This window comes from Lactuca serriola, chromosome 5 (genome assembly GCF_051521515.1).
Source record: "Lactuca serriola cultivar US96UC23 chromosome 5, Lser_US96UC23_V15, whole genome shotgun sequence".
Taxonomy (NCBI): domain Eukaryota; kingdom Viridiplantae; phylum Streptophyta; class Magnoliopsida; order Asterales; family Asteraceae; genus Lactuca; species Lactuca serriola.
The window spans coordinates 218,713,222-218,728,376 of NC_136412.1; the positions used below are offsets into that span (position 1 = coordinate 218,713,222).

The window sequence follows — 15,155 nt, forward strand, 5'->3', positions numbered from 1 at the left end:
TCCTAGCATTCATTTTGGAGATTAAAAAAAATATTTTTAAAATGCGAAATAAATAAAAAAAATTTAATTTTTAAATATTATTTTCGTCATTTATATTATTCAATAAATAAATAAATAAATAAAGGAATTGCCGTTTTTTTCTAAATATACGTGAAATATTCTAATAGAGTATTACAGTATAAATATTAAAACAAAATTGTTAGTATATTTAAATATTCTACTAGAATATTAGACTATAAATATTGAAACAATTCTAACAGAATATTAGAATATTCTAACAGTTCTAACAATTTTAGTAGAATATTAGAATATTTTAACATATCTAATAATTCTAGTAGAATATTGTAACATTCTAATAATTATATTTGAATATTTACAGTGTAATATTCTATTATATATTTCAAAAAAAATGGTAATTTTTATTTTTATTATTATTTTTAATTTTTTCGGTAAATTAAATGACAAGAATAATATTTTAAAAAAAGAATTCTTTTAATTTTTTCTTTTATTTTTCATTTTAGATTTTTTATTTTTATTTTTTGATCTCAAAGATGAATGGCTAGAATGACATCTACATGTCTCACAAAATTAACATGGTCTCAAATATATATATATATATATATATATATATATATATATATATATATATATATATATATATATATATATATACACACACACACATATAGGGCTTAGGGAATATGTGGTTGTTATGTACCTAAGTTTATATATAGAACCCTCCAAACTATGTAGTTTTGATCCATATATATATCAACTAATCATGATATTCCGTTTACTATTCTTCCTTAATCATGTGACATACTAAACCCATCAAATTTATGTTCTTTTTCTTAATTGTGTCTAAGAACTTAATTAAAAGGCATGACCATTTAATCAACCCAATTAAATTTTAAATGAAAACTAATAAAATAAAAAAATAAAAGAAGAACAAGCAATAACTCAATCAAGTTTTTCACAAATCATTCAATATAGTTTTTCAATTGAAGGACACAACATTTGAGTTATATTCGTTAAAAAGTATTGATTTTTTATTTTCCCTATAAACTTCAATGATGTTTTGCAATAAAAAATATACAATTGATATTTTTCATTCCATAATTTAACTCATTTCAATGGTATTATATTAAAACAAAATTAAGAGAATGAAATTGTATTTGTTTGTTTAAAACTAAGTCATTTAAAATGACATAGTTGAAAGTGATTCTAAGCAACATTATTCTTTTAGAATTTATTAGCGTCCTTAAATTTTGATGTTCTCTTTTCCGTTTTGAAAGTTTTTTTAGTTTTATTATTTAAAAATAAATGTAATTCTTAGCAATTGCTACATGTATTCTATAAGAATTAATGTAATTTTTGTTTTAATTCTTCAATTGATGGTTCGAGAATTTTGTTATTCTACAAGAAATTTTTAAAGTCATGATCAAGAAATATATTCAAGAATATTTTTATTATTTTATGGTTCAAGAATATTTTTATTTTTGAACATACTCAAACATATTTTGTCAGAATATCCGAACTAAAAACTTTATAATTTGTAAAATCGGATTTTTAAAATTAATAGAATCTTTAATCCCTTAAAATATGTAAATTTCTTTATTAAATATACGTTGACTAAAATACCCTTCTAATTAAATTAGATGATATTTTTCAATTATATTTAATTAAATAATATGTATTAATCATTTTCTTAAAATAAGTAAAATGATTGTCCACATTTGTGCATACAATAACACAATAATTACTTTGAATATAATAACATAAGTATATATATATATATATATATATATATATATATATATATCATCTCTAATAAATGAAAGTTTTTTTTTTTTTGCCACTTATCACACTCTCATGTATTATACCACATGTCATTTTGTCATAATTTTGAGATATTTATTTTCTACTTGTCATTTACTTCATTTATCATTATTGAATATATATATATATCATTAATTTAGTTTCTATAAATTAAATATACCATAATAACTATATTAATTTCAAATTTCAAACTTCAGTTTCAATTTTAATTAAATTTACAATTGAAACCTTCCATTTTAAAATTTTGTTATAATTAACACATTTAATATACGGATCTGACAACTAAACATTTAATTTTAATTTAATTTTTTCATTTTTTTTAATTATACTTATTTCAAATTTCAAATTCAAATAAAACTTGTTGTTTAATTATTTGTACTTAATATTTTGTTTTAATCAACCCGTATATTATACGTGTATCACAACTAGTATATATATAACTATATATATATATATATATATATATATATATATATATATATATATATATATATATATATATATATATATATATATATATATATATATATGGGCAGGGATTGGCCACACAGTTAGTGGGAGTTACTTAAGACGCACAAGTTGGAAGAACAAATCCAGGTCATGCATTGAGAATCTTGTTTAATTTATAAATAAAGTCAAAATTTCTTGTCGCCTAAATCAAGAATCTTGACTTACCAATTACCGTCTACCAATGCCACTTAAGGACCTCAAATTCTTTTAGCACATGATGCTCACAGAATTGGTTTTGTTATCAAATTCATTACTCTTCTCTTGTAAAGAATATGCAATTCCACACTTTATGCGTATAGAGGTAATAAATTGGACAGATCAAAGAAATATGCCAAGAATTCCGTTAAGTTTGAAATTTTTTAATATAAAATGGTTTTTATCTCTTGACCAGTTCAGTATAAATTATAACTAAAATCGACTCAAGTAGGTGCAATCGTTAAAAATTACCTTATCGATTCAAAGTTACTGATTCATGCAGAATTTGTATTGTTCTCGTTAATATATTCGTAACTCATAAGAATGATGATTGGTTTTCTCTAAAAACCCTATTTAAATTTTATCAAAACATCACATTCTTGATTCATTTCCAATCTTGCTTTCAAACTTTAAAATTTTCATTGCCATAACAACAAATCTAACATCTCCATAAAGAATCTAATTACACTCGTGATCAAATACACAAACATAAACACGAAAACACATGGATCTTTTTAAAAACACGAATCAAAGAGATATACGAAAAGATTTGATTATCCATGATCATTATTTCATCATCTTCTTCCAAATCTCAAGCATCTGTTGTGTTTGACTTGTTTGATATTTGGGACTGAAGAAACGCGTTGTTTATTCTGCTTTGAGGAGAGTTTCTCCATTGTGTTTATAAACTTGCGCATGTGTTTTATGTATTCAGGGAAACTTTCAAGGTTAGAATGGCCTCCACCTTGGACCCACAATGGATCATATTTGTCTTTTGCAAGTTCCCATAATCTTTTCCCATGTGAAAAATCAACAATATCATCCTTTGTACCCTATATATCATTCAAAACATCAACAATGAAACAAATGACATAAAAAGTAACCAAAATAAAAGATTCTTGGCTATTATATGATTTATGTAGTTACTTTACTTACATGTATGACCAAAACCGGGCAGTTGACTTTCTGTACTTTGTCGATATTCTGTATCAAAAACAAAACAAAAAAGGATGAACTAAGTGAAGCCGAGTGAATTGGTGGACAAATAGTTGAAGGGCAATTTGGGAATTACCTTAAAAATATCGAACCAGAATGTCATTTTGACAGGATAGAGAACGCGTATTCCTGAAAGAATAGCACTATGAAGAACAACACCTCTCAATTTTTGTAGGCGAGAAGCCAGGTGTAACGTGGGCCCACTACCAACCGATTGTCCATATAAGATCATGTCTTCTTGCTTGATTCCATAATTGTTTTTTAAACAATTGTAAACAGCCTCTATGTCATAGTATGTATTGAATTCAGATGGCTAAAAACACAAAAAAAAAAAAAATGATTATTGGTTAAATGTCTAAAATACCCTTCAACAGTAACATAACGGAAGAAAAAACCAAAACCAAAACCAAAACCAAAATCATCTTGAATCTTAGCTTACCTTGCCGGTGGAGGCTCCATATCCTGAATAATCATAACTGCAATATAAGCATATATATAGATGGAGTAAATTAGCACAAAATGTTGTTATATGATTAAACAATTTTAATTTATTACTAGCAATTACACATATATTAAACATAAAGGTGTCCAAGAAAAACCCTAAGAATAAACATTAAACTAACTAAAAACCCCAATATTTTGATCATCATCCCAAAAACGAAGAACCAAACACATATGAGCACAATCGAAACATATTTTTGCAGCTATAAACATTTAAGAAATGGAAGTTTCAAAATACCCATTTGATTATCATCCCTAAAACCAAGAAACAAACACATATAAACACAGTTTCAGAAATACGCATGATTATCATCCCTAATAAAACCAAGAAACAAACCGTAGTAACATGATTGAAACTTATTTCTATAACAATAAACATTAAAGAAATCAAAGTTTGAGAAATTGTCATTTGATTATCGTCCCTAAAATCGAAAAACAAAGACACATGAAGAAAAGTTACAAAAACTGAAACATATTTTTGAAATACCTCATAATATTGACTCTGAGGTGAGCTCTAAGCTCAAGAAAGAGCTCTTTCATTTGACCCAAATCAGCAGCGTTGCCATGAGAGTACAAAAGGGTGAACCTCCCAAAAGGATGTTTCCAGAAGGTAGCAACAATTTTGTTCCCGCCCTTTGTATCAAGCAAATGAACATCAACGTTTCTATCTGCTGTAATTCCTGTAAAAACAAGCTTTGTTTCCCCATTTGTTGAATCATCTTCGTCTTTGAAAACATCATACGTTGGTGGGTAAGGTGGGAAAAATGCAAATTTTGCAGCAACGTTTGAGGTTACATTTCCCATTGAAGAACAAAAACCCACCTCATGAAGATCATTAATTCGCCCAATAAACTGAAAAACCCCTGATTCTATCTGGGTTTGAATGGTTTACCTCAAAATCTTACGAAAATTGAAACGATTTTTGAATAAGAAAATCTTTAATAGGAAATGTTGGATGTGGATTTTGTGTTTGAGTGGCGTAAGACAAAATTAAACGATCTGAAGAAATTTATGAAAGAAAAGATGAACAGGGAATGATGTGGATAATGACGAATAGACAATGGCGATGATCTCTATTTTAAGTCATCTTGCTTTAGACTTTGTTGCATTAAAGTTCGTCTAGGTTTCGCAGGCTTTGTTGCATTAAAGCTCCAATGTAAAGCCAAATAGCGACAGGGAAGTTTGTACATCATATTAAATTTCAACGATTTAAAGCAATGTGTATGTTACTATATGAATTATAGAAATTTTTGGAAAAGTATTTATATTTGTAACCATTTATCTAAAAGTACTATTTTATTTTATTTATTTATTTATAGAAAAAACCATTTATATTTTTTAAAGTTTTCAGAATAATCATTTATATTTTTAAAAAAATTCTTCCTCTAATGTCTTTTTTTTTTTCAAAATACAAAGTATTTGTTCACATCATGAAAAAAAAAATTGCTAACCAACTTCATTTTTCATCTAATCATGAGGGTATCTACGGACATACATGATGTTCCCTTTTCTATACAATTTTGAGATTATAGGGTTCTTATAGTTATATACATCGGTAATAGACTTTTGTCATCATGCTTAAACTTTAGTATGAGTCATGAGTATCTTTACAAAACTATAATATCATACACTTATATCAAAATTATTGGACGCTTATGATTTCTGCCAAAATTCCAATGAGCAATTTTGAACATAGATCTCTCATGTGTACTCTTAAGGGTTATGCTTCCAATCAAAAATGATATTTTTCTTACATAATCTCAAATCATGGTGTTATCAAAATAGAAATGTCAAATTCTATGGAAATGAATTTCTACTTGATCAATCTTTTGATTCTACCCTTCTACGTCTAGCTAAGTTCTTAAGTATGACATCCTTTTTTGAGTGATTGCCATTGAAACTATCACACCCTCTTTGTGATGCCTCTCCAATTCTCTTGGAATTCTTTACAAATAACAACGTACTTTTAGTGGTTAATTTTGTCTATTTTACATTGTTATTTCAAACATGTCTCTCTTCGTTCTCATGGTAAACATATAGGAATCAATTTTAAATGTACCAAATTATTGGAAGTTGACGAGTTATAATAATTAAAATGATTAAATATAATCCAAAAAAATCAAATTGATAGAGTTTAAAAGTTATTTGTAATGATTAAATATAATCCACAAAAATCAAATTGATAAAGTATAAAAGTTATTTGTAGTGAATCACATGATAATAAAAATGATAAAAAAAATTGAAACAGTTAGTCATAAAAATAATAAATCACCATAAATATCAAGATCAATCATATCATAATATCCGGTTAGGTATTATACATACCAATTAATTACCATAAGTTAAAAAATCAATTAGTTACAATATATAACTTGGAAATTCATTGAATCATTATTTCTCCGTTCAATAATAACACAAATCCTGATTGTAAACATGAATTGTCTTTTTCAGTTTGAAAAACTTGCACAAGTGTAACTCTTTACTCTTATCTCTTCTTTACTGCAATATATCAAGAACATGTCTTCTTTTCTTCTCATATACTTGAGAATGCTCTTGACTGCCATCCGATGGGCATGATATCGACTTGTCATGCTTAAGGCATATGACACATTAGGCCTCATACATAACATAGATAATCGATCATATAGTTGAAGCATATTGGACTCAAATTATCTAGCTTCACATTGGAACTAAGACACTGAGTTTAGATCAATCTTAAACTATGTTGCATATGTATGAATTGTTTTGGAGTCTTGCATCTTGAATTTCTTCAAGATTTAATATATGTGCATATTTTGGTTTATCACAATGAGACGTCTAGATTAATCTTTATCCCCGTTAATATGATTAAGCACTTCGATAAACATAAACACAATCATACAACAATTAAAGATTTGGATAATATAAAAAACATAAGGATTTACGTGTTTCACTTGATTAGAGAAACCGACCTATGTCCACAGAAAAATAGAAAGAAATTTAATTAATAATAGTCGTCACACATGCTTTCGATCTTAGGGTTAGATTTATACAAAGAGATATATTTATATGAACGAGTTGACCTAAATCTTTTTGTGGGCTAGGCCTAAAAAACATCGTTGACTTTGGCACATTGATCGGGCACCATAGCTACCCATCGAGATACCGTAATTGTTGAGTGGAGATACCGTAGTTATGGTATGTTGGACACCACATCCTTACTTTATCATTGCGTAACCACTCTACAACGTTGGTCCTACTCTACAGCTTCAAATTTCGATGTCGAAACTAATACATAAACTATCCTATGAAGTCAAACGGATTATCAGGCTCCATAACTTAACATATAGCATTGTGCTTTGTATGAACTTAATGGCAAACCAAGTATACCAAAATAAAATGTTCCATTAACATCAAACTACATGTTACATTACATGAACCGGTTACATAAATAAGTAAAAGGAAATCACTACAATTACACTCCTACAATAGAATCCATAAACTTCTAATTATGTTGGACTTCTTGTCTTCTAATTTCATTCTCATTTTTTAAGATCAAGATCAATCTTGGACTTATGTAGAGCCATTTCTTTATCCATGCTTTCAATCTTAGTTTTTGTATGAAGTCAACTCATTTCCCACACCTTTAAGCTTCAAATACATTTCTTCATTGGTTTTGCCTTCAATTTCTTCATATATCCACATAATGCACATGTGGAAGTTTGAAGTCAATCCAATTGAAGTACTTGTATTTCTTACTTGGATCCTACATATTGGATAATAAATTAACATAATTCTATTAAAAAAAATAAGAAAGATGACATGACCATCCAATTAGGGCAATCCCTAAACCTTCGACCTATGTTATTCTTACTCCAAGTAATTTTAATCTTTGATTCCTTTCCATTTACATCTCCATGGAGAGTTTCTTTAATATTCAATTTTTATTACTGTAGCTCATTCGAGTCGATTAGGATGAAATGGTATTGCAGAGATCAAATCGGCCAAAGAAAGAAATGGGAAAAATACAATTTCAAGGACCCTTACGGACATTCTTGCCACATCATCATCTACGTGTCATATGCTATATTGGGCAAACAATTACATGTAATGGACAATAGCATGTAATAGGGACTAAATGTGGACCAAAGACTACTTTAGGGACCCATGTGGAAAAAAAAACGATCAAATGAGATTGTACAATAATTGCTCTAGTTTTTCAATTTTTTTCCTTACAACAATAGTTTACGAAAATAAATTAGTTATCTCATAGTATATATTTGGAATAGTCTACCCTAGTATAAATCACTCATAATATCAAGGCCTAATTATGGTTATTCATGAAGATGCGTGAAGCATATAGAAAAAATTGTCGAACATGCATTTCACACCGAAAAATATATAGGACCACATCCCCCTGGAAAAAATCTACACTATAATATATAATGTTAATGTGCGATATAATATAAAATATGATCGTTGAAGACGGATATCAAACCGAAACAACCATTGAAAGCAATAACAACTAAATTTTACGAATTCCTTGCTCAGGCATAAGCAAAATAAAGATGAAGAAACATAATTACTGATTTTCAAGTTGTATATGTTGAATTTTAATCATTTTGTATTCAGCTATAAATAAATTAGATAGAAATTTTTATTTATCAGTTTAGTAAATAAATTCATCTAACTAAATAAAGTATGTATAAAGTTGAACCAATTTTTAGACTAATTGTTGAAAGTAGATGGTTGAAGAGTGTATTTAAAGATGCATTATTTTTTTCTATATTTGGAGATAAAGAAACAAAAATGGTTAAATATAACCTGAAAACACCATAATTCAAAAGAAAAATCAAATCACATATAGCTTAAAAAGTGTAAATGTACTCCACAATTCTAGAGGAAAGTAACTCAAGTTTGTAAATGGTAGATTGTAATCTTCCTTCAATTCCTTTTTGTAAAAAAAAATACATGTATTTGTTATAAAAAAAAAAAAAAAAAAAAAAAAAAAAAAAAAAAGAACTTATTAAATTTATTTAAAACTTAAAAGGTCAAAATTGACTAGGTCAAAAAGCAAAAAATATATATATGGAAGTTGGTGTCCTAACAAAAGCCGATGCCTTGAACAAAGCCAAAGATGACAAGAGTTTCTTCTTTTTATTCCTTTGCAAACTAACATCCCGATATTTAATACAATAACGAGTTCATTAAGCCATTATTAGGTATTGAAGTGTAAATAAGATTAATATAATGAAATTTAAAAAATAATAATAAATAAGAATAAAAATAAAAAAAATTCCATCTTCTAAGAAATTGATATTAGAGATGTTGACCTGGAAAAATCAACATATGACCACTTATTACGGAAATATCAACATATGACCACGGTTTTCAAATATGGCCTTATTCCTAAATTGATTTATGACAAAAAGGTTATGCATGAAATATTTCGAAGTTAATTTGGAATATGGTTCGGAAATAAGATTTGTTGAAATGGCCTATGGCTTTCGAAATCTGATTACAAGACTAAAGTAATTTCGAAAAGAACATTATCAGAATTTGCGAACTCGTGTTATAATTTTTGAACTCATTAAGATTTAAGGAATCAATTTTGTAACATAAAGAACTCAAATCTTATAATTTTGAAATATTTATATTTTTTATCTACTTAAGGATACATTTTCAGTCTATTAGCATAGTAGGAGTAAAATCCTTCCAAACGTGATGTCACATAGGCGTCATATCATTTTTTTCTCTTCTCTCTCACTTTCAACCCTCCCAACCCAAGAAATGGAATCCTCCCATCCTACATAATATGATACAAATATACAAGTACAAGGTACAAGTTGAGAGGAGAGAAAAGAGAGAGGAGTATCGACTCCAAGAACCGCCTCGACTTAAATTTTTCTGGTACCGACCATGGTGGAGCGTTGTTCCAAATGGTACCAATTGCAATGTATGTAGGTGGCCATTAAAACCTTTTGAGTTAGGTGTGTTGGGACATACACATAAGTGTTATTCAAATTCCTTTTTAAAGAGATTATCAAAACAAGAGAAATCATTCGGCCAAGAAGAAATCTATGAAGCAGTTACAACAAATGATGCACTACATATGGTTTGTAATGCATGAATTAATTATGATATGCAATATTGGAGTCGCAAAGTACTAAAACAATGTGGAATCCAACTTTCCAATTTGGTTCTTACCTACGATTTGACCACTATTTAGAATATGTAATAAAGGCTAAAAAACAACTCTGAAACCATGGTTGGGTGTACATGGATGGTTTCCCATGGTTGGATGTATGTAGATGGTAGAGTAGATAACAATAGTAACAAAAATTTAGGAATTTATATCTATTTCTCGTTCGATATCAATTCGGATGAAAATGCGTCAGAACCTAAAGACCTCTAACTCTCGTTGTAGGTGGTAGTCCAAGAACCTAACGACATTAGGTCAAAGACATGAATACTTTATTCGCGGATTATATTTCTTTTGTTTTGACAATCTTTCAATGCACATGCGATTTCAAATTGTTCTATTAAAAAAACATAATGCATATCATTTAGAAATAGTTTCGAAAATAACTTTTTAGATTTGCGAACTAGTTCTTGTTTTTTAAAGATACTAACTTCACGCTTTTAACAAAAGTATTTTGAAAATAAAACAAAGATAAATTGTACTTCTGTTTATGCAAAACGATGTTGAATAAAAAAAAATGCTTCACATGTTTTGGAAGATATGTAATCTGATTTTCGAACATATTCTTCAAAATTAGGTATTTGAAAATGTTTACTTCGGAAATATTGTATTGGAAATTCATAATGCATTTATGAAAATCATGGTTATATGTCCGTAATAGGTTGTTACAATGTAATATATGTTTTTCCTTTGTGGTCGGTCAATGTGGTGAATTATCTCTGAATATCATTACCAATAACAAAAAAAGATACCATTTACCAAATCCTTGGAGGATGAGCTTATTTTAAAGAACATTTTGCATGATTAAAAAGAGTGTACTATCAAACTTAAACAATAAGAAATAAAGTAAAAGTAAAGTAAAGTTGGTGTAGTTATTCAAAAGGAATGAGTCAACACTTAAAAATTAGTTACACAATTGACCCCCCCATCACCTTTAATACTTTTCATTTCACCTTTCAACATTTGTCTAGGTGGGTCACTACTTTCATGTCATCTCATCTCCACCTGCCCATCATAACACCCTAAAAGTTCACTTATTCATAAATTATATAGAAGATGTAGTGGGTATGTTGTTATTAGTAAATAAAATATGTTCCTCCTCAATAGTGGTGGTATCTTGGGTTAATGAAACTGAAACCCAAGTTTGGGTGATTTTTTCTAGTTGTCCTTGTTTTGAGTCTATTAAAGTAAAGGCTCGAAGTGTGTTGTGAGAGAATCTTTTGACCCTAGGAACAATGGCCCCGTTTAGGTATATGGTGTTGTCATCCCCACCCCCAACCACAATCATTTTACGTTGACCATTTCCAAATGCCAGCTCCTTATGCATGTGTCCAAACACAACCACTGGAATGGAATATTTGGTGCTACTGCTACTTTTAAGTTGAGATATAGCAACAGCTAAATCTGTACACCATGATTAATGAGAGGAGTAAATGACCGTTTTGCCCCTTAATAAATGAAAGTATGTTTGCTATACCTGGATCACCATGGTCTCCACCTCCACGCACCCAATCTCTTCCACAAATGTCATTCATGTTGGACCCAAGCCCTCAACATACAAAACAATAAAATTTTGCAAAATTGATTTTCACCGTTTGACCATGAGACCGACATTTATATGTTTGAGAAAATGGCGTACCTGTGGGCCCGTTGTGAGCAAGAAGAATGATGGAATGATCCTTTGGTGTCCCTACAGCAGCTTCACAGATTTTCTTTGCACTTTCGTTCATGTTGTGAACTCCATATCTAATAGGTTCTTTCAAATATTAGCAACAGAAGTTTGAATGAAAGAAATAGCAACCTACTTCCATTTATTTCTGTGTTATAGCATCCTACTGAAAAACTTAAAAGCAAACACACCTTTTATTCAAAAGTTGTTTTCTAAAGAGCCTTTCACCTCCACAAGAAAAGGGTCGTCCTCCAACAACACTAAGCTTCAATGAATGGAAGTCCAATCTTTGGTAACCAACATGCTCTTCCCCAAAACTGGATCTCAATTGTCAATTGTCACAATATAATTATACAATGGATTCTTTTCTTTTTTTTTTTTTAAAAAAAAAAAGAATATATGATATTGTATTAAACATGATTGTTATATGAGAATACTGAGTCATGTACGTTTTTGAGCTTAGAAATAAGATAAAAAACTTCAAGACTGGGAATAAGTAAAGCTCTCACCTTTCCAGCTGAAGTTGGACAGCATCTTTCCCCCTTCAAAATAAATGAATGGACAGAGTTAGAAGATTTCTTACTTTTCTAGTCTTTATTTACATACCAATTATAAATTATGAAGATAAATATATCAGAAGTTGATAATGCATTTTATTAAAAATTGTCTAAATTATTATTATTATTTACAAAAGAATTGTTAAATAATTAGATGGGTACCTAAATTTGAACCTTAAGGTGTCCTTGAGCCCTTGAGGTGTGAAATTTGTATTTGATTTTGGGGATGGGTTTTTGACATATAAAACTAACTGAGTTAGTTTGAGGATACTCAAACTCTTGACTCTTGTTAATATGAACTTATGTGTGATAAAACTAACTTATGTATTCTGTGAATCTCTCGAGTTGTTGATTGATATTCTTTAATATAGTTAAGAGTAAATATAATTGTTACACGTTGATTAGAATTAAAATTTGGTACTGAGTGTGTTAGACTGTTAGTGAAGCGTATTTTGATCAACATAAGATTTTGTGAGCTATCATATCTAAAAGATAATCTGTTTGAGTTTGGAGGTGCATAATTGTTGACAAAATATACTAATTAATTCTATGAATTACAACTGATGTGGTTGTAAACCCTAACTATGGTGATTGAGGTTTGTGTCGAATTTATGGTGTATAGCGATGAATGGAAGCTATAATAACATGATTTCAAGCTTATTGAGTACTAACTCATAGCTATTTTCTTGAATTAGGGATGAAATTTGACTTTAACTCATATGATGTATTGTGATGCTTTCTTTTATTCAATTTCCTAGTTAGGTAATATTTTCATATAAATGAGGCTTTAACCTCACTATGAATGTATAAGAAACATTTCCAAATTTCCAGTAAATTACAAAATTCAGGGATGGATGCCATGGTGTATGTTTCTTTCTCCAATGACATTGTGGAGTAGTATAGGTGTTTCTTTACTTTTAGTATCAGTATTTTAAATCCCCCTCCTCTTTTTTTTTTTTTTCTTTCACCCGTGTATGGCAAGCACTTTATTCTTTTCAAAGAAGGTATAAAATTACCATAATGCCCTTTTAAATATTGATGATTTTTACAAACAGAATTGTTAAGTTGGTTCTTTCAGCTCCAGAATGTTGGCCAGTAACTGAATTTGGGAATAAAATCGGTAGTGGTAAAAATGGTATTCCTGTTATAGTCCAGTGGCAGCTGTTGCACTTTAATGATTAGCCTAATACTTACTTTTCAGAAAAACTTTGTGTATTCCAGGCATCATGGTTCCCTAGAATAGCTGCTTTGGGCATTTTGAGTGCTGCAATGCTTCTAACAAGTTTAACATTTTCATTACCAAAATCACCTGGGCAAAGAAAACCAGAAGAAGATGATTAAAGAAAAGAGCACCAATATAAAGATTATATTATAACTAGACATTGAATTCATAAAGAAATTGCTTTGAAAGCAAAAATGAAAGAAATCTTGCCAGATAAATCTAGAAGAAAAAAAAAGCTCTGCACGAAAAACCTGCCTGTAAATAGCACCAAATCTGGCTGCAATTTCAAACAACAACTATTAACTAACAATAGAAAAATGCATAAGCATAACAATAAATTCATGAGTGAAAATGAGATAAATTCGTTATTTTGTTCAAAGGTAGAATACACACCCACACACATGCATAATACTTATGAAAGAATCAATTAATGTTTGGAATGATCCACAGAAGAAGTAGCTGTGGATCCATTCCTACTATGAATTATATGCATAAGAACCACCTCAAGCAGTCTTATATCGTTTCGAATTTGGAATTCATAAAAATTATATACTTGTTTTAGGGAAAAAAAAGGAGTTGATTAGTTCATATTGAGCTGTAATAAAACAAAATTAAGCCAAACTTAGTAAAAGATGGAATGTGGAAATTAAAGCAGTTGAAGGACATAATTACCCGCAATAGCTCAAGAGCCTTTGAATCTTCTTCGAGATTCCAATCATCATGCTTCAAAATCCAACAATTACAGATAATTAATAGCTAAAAATCCATCGATTAGCACGTAATAATTAACACACAACGAAGCTCACAACGTCTCCGACGATGACTATCCTGACGGAGGAGGCCATGGATAAACGAATATTGCAGCCTAGCTTAGAAGAGTAAGACGCCGAAAAGGTCGGTGGCGACGGCGATTGGCTGGAGGAACCGAAGAGAATCGTCGGAATTGGCGTGTGCAGCAACGCGGCGGAGAACATAGAGGATCGTAATCTCGTGGTCGTACGGCCGTATATAAACTGCCACGACTTATATCTGAAAAATGTTACGGTTAAACCCCTCAAGCTTTGAAACTTTTACATATAGTCCTTCAATAGTTTTTTATGTCATACAATAGGAGGGGTGTTCAAATGCCGCTCGATGTATTATTTATATCTGAAATTTTGGATATCCGAATTTTTGGATGTGAATATGGATATCCGAAAATTTTATCATATGCTATTATTTCTCAACCAATAAATCAACTATAAATAAACCTTTTAACATAAAAATAGACTAAGTATTGGAACGTAAACAATATATAAACTTAAAACACCATAAAAATAAAATGTTAATGTTTCCAGCATTAATGCAAAGTCTCCACAGATCCATGTTGCTACAAACAGTGGCGAAGCCAGGATCAATATAAAGGGGTATCCCAATTTTTTTAGGGTAACCTAATTTTTTTCCCGGGGTACTTGGGTTTTCCCGGTTCGGTTTCGGTTTTAAACT

At 29.5% G+C, this 15,155-nt stretch overlaps 2 protein-coding genes across 3 annotated transcripts; both read right to left on the reverse strand.

Moving 5' to 3' along the window:
• Nucleotides 1–2,928: 2,928 nt before the first annotated feature.
• Nucleotides 2,929–5,209, reverse strand: LOC145053603 (uncharacterized). Its single transcript, XM_079001674.1, has 5 exons — nt 4,529–5,209; nt 3,980–4,016; nt 3,617–3,853; nt 3,481–3,528; nt 2,929–3,377 (listed from the first exon to the last, which is right to left on the reverse strand). Exons 1-5 carry the CDS (start codon nt 4,843–4,845, stop codon nt 3,120–3,122), a joined length of 897 nt encoding a protein of 298 aa, XP_078857800.1. The 5' UTR covers nt 4,846–5,209; the 3' UTR covers nt 2,929–3,119.
• A 5,866-nt stretch (nt 5,210–11,075) lies between these two features.
• Nucleotides 11,076–14,679, reverse strand: LOC145053604 (Calcineurin-like metallo-phosphoesterase superfamily protein). 2 transcript variants are annotated; one of them, XM_079001676.1, is made up of 9 exons: nt 14,477–14,679; nt 14,343–14,393; nt 13,926–13,947; nt 13,643–13,757; nt 12,401–12,433; nt 12,083–12,208; nt 11,862–11,968; nt 11,700–11,771; nt 11,076–11,626 (listed from the first exon to the last, which is right to left on the reverse strand). In XM_079001676.1, the coding sequence occupies exons 1-9, from the start codon at nt 14,642–14,644 to the stop codon at nt 11,268–11,270; spliced, it is 1,053 nt and encodes a 350-aa protein (XP_078857802.1). In that variant the 5' UTR covers nt 14,645–14,679; the 3' UTR covers nt 11,076–11,267. The 2 variants fall into 2 exon arrangements, with proteins under 2 accessions (XP_078857802.1, XP_078857801.1); XM_079001675.1 differs by having other exon boundaries at nt 13,881–13,947.
• Nucleotides 14,680–15,155: the final 476 nt, after the last annotated feature.

Bases quoted from the DNA above. Each gene is read 5' to 3' on its own strand.
- LOC145053603 (XM_079001674.1), bottom strand. From the start codon at position 4,845: ATGGGAAATGTAACCTCAAACGTTGCTGCAAAATTTGCATTTTTCCCA. The intron at 4,017-4,528 runs GTATTTCAAAAA...CTTATATTGCAG, and splicing joins CTCAGAGTCAATATTATGAG to TTATGATTATTCAGGATATG. The intron at 3,529-3,616 runs GTAATTCCCAAA...TTTTTGATACAG, and splicing joins TCTGGTTCGATATTTTTAAG to AATATCGACAAAGTACAGAA.
- LOC145053604 (XM_079001675.1), bottom strand. From the start codon at position 14,644: ATGTTCTCCGCCGCGTTGCTGCACACGCCAATTCCGACGATTCTCTTC. The intron at 12,209-12,400 runs GTGAGAGCTTTA...ATTGAGATCCAG, and splicing joins GTCCAACTTCAGCTGGAAAG to TTTTGGGGAAGAGCATGTTG. The intron at 11,969-12,082 runs GTGTGTTTGCTT...AGAACCTATTAG, and splicing joins AAACAACTTTTGAATAAAAG to ATATGGAGTTCACAACATGA.